This window comes from Tupaia chinensis, unplaced genomic scaffold, assembly GCF_000334495.1.
Source record: "Tupaia chinensis unplaced genomic scaffold, TupChi_1.0 Scaffold143584_1, whole genome shotgun sequence".
Classification (NCBI taxonomy): domain Eukaryota; kingdom Metazoa; phylum Chordata; class Mammalia; order Scandentia; family Tupaiidae; genus Tupaia; species Tupaia belangeri.
In genome coordinates this window covers 9,297,165-9,307,213 of record NW_006203430.1, presented here as the reverse complement: position 1 = coordinate 9,307,213, position 10,049 = coordinate 9,297,165, and the positions used below count along the sequence as shown (strand labels likewise).

Below are 10,049 nucleotides of genomic sequence, written 5' to 3'. Positions count from 1 at the left end.
CGGCGACCCGGTTGGCCTTCCTTACGGCGCGGCTGTGGCTGCGGAACCGCCTGACCGACCGCTACTGGCGTGTCCAAGAGGTGCTGAAGCATGCCCGGGTGAGTGTCGCCCCCGCGCGCCCTCTGAGCATCGGGGCTCCCGGGGTGTCTCGTGGGACCCACCAGCAACTCTCGTTTTTCACTTTTTTTTTTTTGGGAGAGATTTTCACTGTAGGGCGTGCGCTCGCCAGACAGACAGAGAGAGACATAGAGACAGAAAGCGAGAAATCACCCCCCAGGGGGGATGGTCACGCCGCAATCCCTTCTCCTCCATTCTCCCCTCGGGATCTTGGGCACGCACGCACGCGCCCGGCGTGAGTTTTAAGCCACCGGGTCCGGGACACGAACCGCGGTCGACCCGACATAGCCATTACGCTAACTGCTGGTTCCCTCGTTTTTCACTTTTTGACCCAGCACTTCCGGGGGAGGAAGAACCGCTGCTACAAGTTAGCCATCAGAGCTGTGACTAGAGCCTACGTGAAATGCACCAAAGCCCGAAGACTGAAGAAGAGGAACATGCGGACAGTAAGCCAGGACCCCGGGGAAGCTCCACCCCTCGGCTGGAAGCTCCCTCAAAAACCTTAGTACACACATCTTTGTTTCTCACACCGCACCTCCGGAACTCCAGCAGATTGTTCCGTCAGACAGAATGTGGGGTATTCAGGTCTTTGCACTCCTGTTCCAGGCTGCCCTATCTCCAGGCTGCTGCAATAGTTACCTTTTGGTCTTCCTGCATCGCCAACCACTATTCTGTCTGCTTACCTCTGCATGTAACCCTTCGGTGGCTTTCCATCCCAAACAGCTTACTCTGAACACCCCTTTGTCCCCTTGCTCATCTGCTCCAGGGCCACTCTTGGCTTCCCGGCTCCTCCTGTTAGAGCTCAAGCCTGCTTCCTCACAAGCTCTTTCCTGGCTGAGGAAACCCTTCACTTTTGCCGTTATCTTGCTCCTTGGCCCTGTTCCAAGGCCACTTTCTCAGCTGGGTACCTCACCCCTACCCACTTTGAGAACTTAGCATCTGTCACACTGTGTATTACTTAGTTGTTTATTGGTGGTCTCCCTCAGCTTGGCTAGAATGAACGAACACTTCACAGAGGATCTTTCTGTTCCTTTGAGTGCTGCTGTAATCCAGATACTAGGTCAGGAACCCTTTGTAAACATTGGTTGAATGAGTAAGGGGGGGGTGGTAAGAAGCTGCTTCTGACCCTTAAAAGTCATAACTTCATAACCACAGGTTAGAGTCCTAATGTGATACACTCTCATGGGAGTGTGGATCCCACATCATTCTGGACCTGCTCTGTGGGTTTAGGTGTCTTGTAACTTAAAGTGAAATATAGATGTGATCGCTTCCTAGGGTCCCAGGAGGATTCAGGCAGTTCAGATGTGTTTATGAAATGTTATGAACAGTGTCTGGTTTAAAACAGTCCAGCTTGAGCAGGGGAACAGAGGTTCTCAAGGTGGGAGATAGCAGCAGCCTTCCTTATCTGGGAACTTGTTAGAAATGCAAATTATCAGGTTCTCCTAGACCTACTGAGTTAAGAACATTAGAAGTGAGGCCCAGCCCCACCGTGGTAACAAATCTCCAAGTAATTCTTTTTTTTTTCTAAAGCATTATTTAATTCTATTATTATTATTAAAATTTGCTGTAGGGCACATGCGTTCACCAGAGATAGATGGGGAGCGGGGGAGTGAGAAAGCAAGTTGCCAGGTCCAGGAGTTGAACCACAGTTGGCCATGTGCCTCAACCACCATATCACCTGTTAGCCCCAACCTCCATGTAATTCTGATGCAGGTTCAACTGTTTTTTTTTTGTTTGTTTGTTTTTTAAGTTTTTGCTATAGGGCCTGTGTGCTTACCAGAGAGACAGAAAAGGAGAAATCACTCCCTGGGGGGATGGCCACACCACAATCCCTTCTCCTCTTGGGATTTTAGGCACACACACGAGCCTGGGGTGAGTTTTAGGTTGCTGAGTCCAGGACTCACACTGCAGTTGACTACCTCGGAGCTCAGCAATGTAACTGTTGTGCCATCTGCTGGTCCCACAGGTTCAAATTTGAGAATCACTGAAGTAGACGGGAGAAAAATCAGCTTGAATGCTGTTTTAAGATTCATAAATAATGGGACCAGCAGGTGGCATGGTGGTTAAGGTGCTGGACACTCCCACATGGCTGACCATGGTTCAAGTCCTGGGACCTGAAGGCTTGCTTTCTCACTCCCCCCCTCCCCCGTGTCTCTCTCTGTCAAATTAAAAATAAATGAATCAATAAATTTTAATAATTTTTTAAAAGATTCATAAATAAATACCAGCAGGTGGGTCCCATAGCCTCGTTGTCAAGGAAGCCACAGCGCACATGAATACTACACTGTTTGAATCTTGGCCTCGGACAGCTTGAAAAACATGTTGGGAAGCTGTGTGTGCATGCCCCACACACCTGGATGGTGAAGTGAAAAATAAATGAATCAATAAATTTTAATAATTTTTTAAAAGATTCATAAATAAATACCAGCAGGTGGGTCCCATAGCCTCGTTGTCAAGGAAGCCACAGCGCACATGAATACTACACTGTTTGAATCTTGGCCTCGGACAGCTTGAAAAACATGTTGGGAAGCTGTGTGTGCATGCCCCACACACCTGGATGGTGAAGTGGGGGGGGAAGGGATGTGGCATGCATTCTCCTTTTCCCTACCTCTGGTGGGCACATGTGCCCTCAGGCAATAATGGGGGTGGGGAGAATGGCTTAAAAAGAGTCCCCTGGGCCCAGCAAAAGGCATGGTGGTTAAGGTGCTAGATCCCACATGGTTGTCTGCACAGTTCTGGTCCTGGTGGCTTGAAAAACACCCTATGTGTCTGTGCATTCAAACTCCCAAGAGGTGAATGGGGGAGAAGGAACGGGAGAAAGGATTATAGTATGGCCATTATCCCACAGGGTGATTTCTCACTTTTCCTCTCTGTTTGTCTCTCTGGTGAGCATACATGGCATTATGGGGGGGGGGAAGAGTCCTCTCCCAGGCATCCCACATTGTTGTTTTTCTCCTCCTTATCATTGAGATTTTCAACAGGGTCTTGCCACATTGTGATTCTCTTGAGCCTCCCAATTAGATAGTATTATGGGTGCACACAACCATGCCTAGCTTGTTTGGCCTGGGAACCAAACCTGGGCCTCCCATGTGGCTTCCAGCTTCCCAAGCAGTGGAGTTACCTGCTCCACAGTGTTTGGTCCTGCCATGTTTAGTGGAACAGTGTGCAGAGGTGTACACCAGTTACTATGCTGCAGAAACTCCAGAGCAGATCCATTCAAGACTTCCATCTTAGCACATCCTACCAAGTGTCACTCTGACTCATGCTTCCACATTTTTCATGCCTATAGCTTCACTTTCTGCTGTTGGATTCAGTTACAAGTGTTCAGGTGTTTGTAGATCTTGGAACAAACCTTTTCTAGCTGGGTCCCGTGAGGAGCTTTCCTCCCTCTAAACCTGCCAGCCCCATTCTTCTCTCATGTTACCTCACTGCCAGTTTCTCCCTTGAGTGTTTGGTCCCTGCCTCTGTCCGCACTCATCTCTGGCCATAATAATTCATCCACAGATCTTTTCTAGACTGTGGCAGCTACAGAATCCCTTGTTCATTTATGTTCTTGGTGCCTGAAAAAATGAGTTTGAATTAATGTTTTACAGCGTACAACTTCCCAGCTTACTATTTAGAAATGAAATTGATGATGGTTGAAGAGCATCAACCTTTGCTTGGTGTTACTGTTTGAACTTTAAGCATGTTTGCCTGAATAGAAAATTGCTCTATTTATTGTTACAAAAAATAAAACTTTTTGAAGCCAGCAAGGGGGCATGGTGGTTAAAGTGACTAGATCCCACATGGCTGACTGCATTTTGAGTCACAGATTCTATGGCTTGAAAACATGCTGGGTACATGTGCTTGCATGCCCAACATCCCAAGAGGAGAATGGAGGAGAAAGGACTGCAGTGTGGTTATCTCCCATGGGAGGTGCTTTCTCACTGCCCCACCCCTACCCCCAACCCCCGGCAATCATATGTGCCCTATAGGGGGCAAAAATCTTTGTTCAGTCATAGCCTTTCTGGAAGGTATGCCGTAACATCCAAAAATCTTTTTTTTTTAAGTTTTTGCCAGAAGGCATATGCATTGGCAGAGAGAGAGATAGTGACAATGAGATTGAAAGTGAGAAGTTATACCCCTGGGAGATGGCCACACTGCAATCTCTTCTCCACTCTCTTGGGATTTGGGGCATGCATGCACACATGCCTGGCTTGATTTTCAAGCCACTGAGCCCAGGACTTGGTTTGTGGTAAGCCACTTAAGAGTCTGATGCCTTAACCACCACACCACCTGCTGGCCTCTAAAAGTCATTAAGCATCTTGGTGTTTTATTTCAGCTCTGGATTAATCGAATTACAGCTGCCTCCCAGGAACATGGCCTGAAGTACTCAGCATTCATGGCCAATTTAGTTAAGGTAAGGTGAGGATTTGGGCCCATCAGGCATGATTTTGCCTGACTGTGGTCCATGCAACATAGGCAAGGGGAGCTCCTGGGGCTGTGCCTTAACATTCCTTTCTGCTTTTCGGGTAGAATTTGGCATGTTTAGGGTTTACCTTATTGCTCTCTTGGCCTGCTGGCAGTAGAGCAGAACTGGAAGTGTGTGTGTGTCTGTGTATACATATGTACACACTTTTTTATTTAAGTTGGGGGTGGGCATTTTTCTTCTATTGTACCTTGCAACTGGCCATCTTTGGTGCCCAGGGCAAATAGGTCACAGTTAGTAGTAGTGTAGGTCCACTCCATCCTTGATAGCTACATTTAATGTGCCACTCTTCTTTTTTTTTTCCCGATCCTTAGACTCATTGGCAGTATTCATTAGCTTTCTGAAATCACCTGCAGTTTTACTTGGTAGATTCCTTGATAGACCAGACTTAGTATCTTAAAAAAAAAATTTTTTTTTAAATTTAGTTTTTTAAGGATTTTTGCTATAGGGTGCTTGCCAGAGAGAGAGAGAGAGAGAGAGAGAGAGATAGACAAAAAGCCAGCACTACCCCGCCCCCCACCCCCAGGGCAGGAATGGCCATGCCGCGTTTCTTTCTCTTCTCTTGGGATTTTGGGCACGCATGCATATGTACCTAGCATGAGTCTTAAGCCACCGGGTCTGGAACTCAAACTGCGTTTGATCATGTGGGAATCCAGCGATATAACCATTACTACATCTGCTGGTCCTCAGGCTTAGCGACCTCATGGGAATTTCCAAGTTAGTTTGAAGGGTTAAAGCTAGCAGTCTTTTTTTTTTTTTAGAATTATTTAATTTTTATTAATTATTATTCTTCAGTTTGACCAGAGAGGGAGAGGGACAGAGGGAGAGTGGGAAAGCAAGCTGCCAGGTTTGGGACTCGACCTCTGATTGGCCATGTGGAGCCCAGTGCCTTAACTACCACACTATCTGCCAGTCCCCATTTGGAATTTTTTTTTGGGGGGGGTTTTTTTTTTTTTTTTTTTTTGCTATAAGGCACGTGTGTGCACCAGAGAGAGACAGACAGAAAGCGAGAAGTCACTCCCTAGGGAGAATGGCCACACCACAATCCCTTCTCCTCCTTTCTCCTCTTGGGATCTTGGGCACGCACATACACGTGCCCAGCATGAGTTTAAGCCACTGGGTCTAGGACTCAAACTGCGGTCAACTACATGGGAATCCAGCGACATAGCCATTACACTAACTGCTGGTCCCAGCAATCTTAATTCTAATTCTGTGAGCTGGCAGTAGGACTAAATGGTGACTCATGCCATAGGACTCTGAGCTAGTCTTCATAACTTCCTATGCTGACCATAGACTTTGATTCTTTCTTCCCAGTGCCAGGTGGAGCTCAACAGAAAAGTGCTTGCAGATCTAGCCATCTATGAACCAAAGACTTTTAAATCTTTGGCTGCTTTGGCCAAAAGGAGGCGACAGGAAGGATTTGCTGCTGCCTTGGGGGATGGAAAGGAGCCTGAAGGTATATTTTCCAGAGTGGTGCAGTACCACTGATGGGGCTGCAGCAGTGTTAATTAGAAAAGCGATGTTTTTCCTCCTATTATAATGACCAAAGTAGGAGCAAAATAATTACTTATGGTTTGTAGTTGCCTATTTACATTTTAATAATAGGTCCATTTTCTCTCAAGGAGATAGATTCACAGGACCATCTTATGTATATTGTACAAATAAAGCTGTGTAACATTTAGCTCTGTGAGTTGTTTCTTGGCATCAAGTGAACACACCTTAGGGTGCCCTCTGCCAGAGGTACTTGTAGGGAATGTTGAAAGAGGCCACTGTGGCAAGGATGCAACTGCATATGGTTTCCTTCTGAAAATTAGGGGGTTTGCACAAGACCCTAAATTCTGACCCTAGCTTTCCTCAAGGGCAGTATGAGCAGCCCCTTCGACACTCAGCTTCCCAGCCAATCCCTCCACCTTCCTCTAGTCTCTTCCTTGTGTCCAGCAGAGACACTGGCTCAGGTCTTTGACACTCTGGATATCAGTCTTAGCTCCCCTGCTGTCTTCCTCCATGTTTCCAGGCCCAACAGGGATCAGCTGGAGACCCCCACAGCAGGCAGGTGGTGGTCCTGGTCCCAGTCTCAGCTTATCCCCCATAGGCCATGTGTATTGAGAGTACTTCATAAAGTTTGCAAAGAAATGAATTAAAGTCTGAGTTCATTTGGTGCAGAAAAGTATTGAAATCCATACATAGTTTCTTCTTAGTACATACTTCCCATGAACTTTTTGGAGACTTTCCCAAAGAGGCTCCCAAACTCAGAACACTTGAGGAGGTCTTTTTTTAATTTATTTTTTTATTCATAACAGTATGTGTATGAGAGAGAAAGGAGTCGCCTCTACAAGGTCTGGTCCCACTACAGTTCCCTTCTCCAGTCCTCCAGCCAAGTGGATCTTGGGCACTCACATATTTGCCCAGTGTTTCAGGCTGACAGGGTGAGAGATCCGGACCATGGTCGTCATATGGAATATGGCTTCTTTTGAGCAGCTTTTTCTTTTTTTTTTTTCCCCTTAAGAATTTATTTATTTATTTATTTAAATATGACCAGGTAGGGACAGCGTGAGAGAGAGAAAGAAAGAAAGCCGCCAGGTCTTGGTTCCAAACTGTGGTCAGCCTTGTGGGAGTTCAACACTTAACCACCACGTAACCTGCCAACCCCCTTGAGCAGCTTATAACCACTGCAGTGTAGAAATTGCCCCTGGGGAGGTATGTTAACTAAATTGCATTCCACTGAGTCCAGGAGTATGTTCTCAATGATGGTGGGAACCACAATAGCTCTACCAGCACTGATCCACAGACACCTAATCTCTTGGTTTCAACGACTATGTCCCCAACTGCTCAGGACCAAGTCTTTCCCTTGGTCCTTCCAGGGACCTGGTTCTACCCACAAGCTTGCCCATCTGTGTGGAACCCTCTGTCTCCATGCCCCTCTCCAGCTCTCCTCTGCCTCACTTCTGGTCTCTACTTCCTATCACTGGTCCACAGGCGATCCAGCCATGCTCGGTGATCTTGGTCTGCTATAAAGAAGATTCAAGAGACACTCAGCCCTGGACCCCTCTTTCTTGCACATGTTCTAGAAAGCTCTCAGGCCCACTGGCAGTTACTGTCTGCCTGCTGCTGGTTTCCATGTTTATGTGGCAATACACACTCTCAAACACTAGGCTTGCTGGCCCTGGCTAGCCATTCCTCCTCCAAGACACCATTTTTTGCTCCAAGACACCAATCTGAGTGCCTACCTTCCCCTTCCAATGTACCCACTGTGTCCTGTGCTGTCACTGTTCACCCTTAGCCAGCGGTTGCCTGGGAGTCATTCTTGGCTCTTGCCCTGGACTTAAGTTCCCACCTCCAATCTCATAAGGAACCAATTAAGTCTTGGCCATGTACTTTCTGACAGTCTTTTCAGTCTGCCCTCTACTCCATCTCTAGTGCAAGTCAGTGTCATTTTTAGCTTCCTGCCTTTCATAGGAAGGCCCTCCTCCCAGCCTTTGTCACTATACCTAGTGATGGACACTATAAACATTTGGAAGCCAGAGGCTGAGTCTTGTTCCTGGTCTTTGCTGCACAGTGTACTGCCTGGTTTTGTGCATAAGGTGCTCAAACCACAGCAGTTACCAATAAATGGCTACTGAATAGATCACAGAGTGAGGAGACACAGCCTTTTGGTGTGTGGGACCTAATTCTGTGCTTGCTGTGTTATCATGGCCTTGATAAAAGCAGACAGGCAGAGACATATCAGATTCTTTTTTTTTTTTTTTTGTTTTGGAGAGGTGTTTGCTATAGGGCGCATGCACTCACCAGACAGAGACAGAAAGCGAGAAATCACCCCCCAGGGGGGATGGTCACGCCACAATCCCTTCTCCATTCTCCTCTGGGGATCTTGGCCACGCACGCACACGCGCCCGGCGTGAGTTTAAGCCACCGGGTCCGGGAAGCGAACCGCAGTCAACTACGTGGGAGTCCAGTGACATAGCCATTATGTTAACTGCTGGTTCCCAAGACATATCAGATTCTTGTTGTGGGCTGTTCCCAGCACTTTGTTGCCCACCATCCCAGGTCTCCCCTCATGCAGGAATGAGCTTGGGTTCTATGGCCTGTCTCAAGCATCAGGGCCTGGCTTTGACTGGTAGAGCACCAAGATTTCCTACTCCTTTGGCCAGTATAGGCAGAGCCAATATTAAACAAGTGGGGGTGGGGGAAACTTCAGAGACTAGGAAATTCCTTCATTCTTGGACAATGTGCACCTATAGCCCACAGAGCTGCGGGCATCTGTAATCATGCCCTTGACAGCAAAGAGGAGATGACAGATTGGGCCTTAGTTGGCACAGCCAGCTTCATAGCTGGCCTTGGGTCAGGCCAATTTGAGCCAGGTAGTCATTGGCAGCTCAGTGTCTGAAACTGCCTTTGGGCTTTCTCCTATGCCTGAGTTTCCTCTCCAACCTATACCCACCCCACCTTCTCTAATACTCTCCAACCTGGTCCCCCTGTGATCCCCTTTCTCCAGTTCTCCAGCCAACTGGATCTTGAGCATGTACACATTTGCCTGGTATTTCAGACCAGGCAAGAGATTCAGACCACAGTCGCCATGTGGGAGGTGGCTGTCCCTCACCCAAGCTCCCACACACGTGGGGCTATTACTGGACCTGGTGAAAGTTAACTGCAGCAACTGCTAAGAAATAGGCATCTGCTCCTCCTGCACAACTGTGATAGGTGATTGTGAACCACGCTGGTAGCAATAATACAATCTGTGAGGCACCCCCTTACATGTGAAGGTCCCAGGATTCAAGTCCCGAGGTCTCCTGTACACTGATTCAAGCTAGCTGAGGCTGGGGGAATTGTGATGAGGACCCTGTGGGGGTGCCTCTCTCCATGTCTCCCTTTCTCATGCAAGAAATGAAACAAAACATGAGCCCATGGAGCAGGATCAAAGATCAGTAAAGAGATGCTCACAAATACATAAGCTCCTTTAGTGGCTCTCGACGTTTGTAGGGCAAAGCTCAAGCGCTCTCTCACAGAGCATCTGACCGCCTCGCTCTCCATATCCACCCCTGTGCCCACGCTTCCAGGACTGTCAGAACGTTGAATCCAGCGTTTCCTAGCACCGCTTTCCCATCTGTTCCCTGCGGGCTGGGTTTTCAAAGCGCCCAGTGTTAATATCTGCCTCCCCAAAGCCTGCAGCTGGAGGGATCGAGGAGTGATGACCCTGACGGCCGCCTCGAGTCCGCGCGAGTCGGGCTGGGGACACTCACCTAGCACGCTCACCCTCCGATACCCCATCATCCTCCCGGGCTAGGCCTTCCGAAGCCTCCAGCCCCAAATCGAAAAAACTCCGCAGGCTCCACGGCCTACGGAACTCGCGCCCCGCATCCGGTTGATGTAGACACTTCCGGGTCGGGCCGGCACCGCGGAGCCCCTTGGGTAAAGAGCTCGCCCCTCCCGCTCCGGATGCCGGCCTCGGCGTCGAACAGGACACTAA

At 48.3% G+C, this 10,049-nt stretch overlaps 1 protein-coding gene across 1 annotated transcript in view; it reads left to right on the top strand.

Annotated features, from left to right (window-relative positions):
- Positions 1-6,266, top strand: part of MRPL20 (mitochondrial ribosomal protein L20) — a 7,679-nt gene extending 1,413 nt beyond the window's left edge. Inside the window, exons 2-5 of the mRNA XM_006164168.3 lie at positions 32-98; positions 453-563; positions 4,439-4,516; positions 5,900-6,266. Of these exons, the coding sequence (XP_006164230.2) occupies positions 32-98; positions 453-563; positions 4,439-4,516; positions 5,900-6,073 (430 nt within the window). The 3' untranslated portion in view covers positions 6,074-6,266. The remainder of the gene's footprint in view (positions 1-31; positions 99-452; positions 564-4,438; positions 4,517-5,899) is intronic.
- Positions 6,267-10,049: the final 3,783 nt, after the last annotated feature.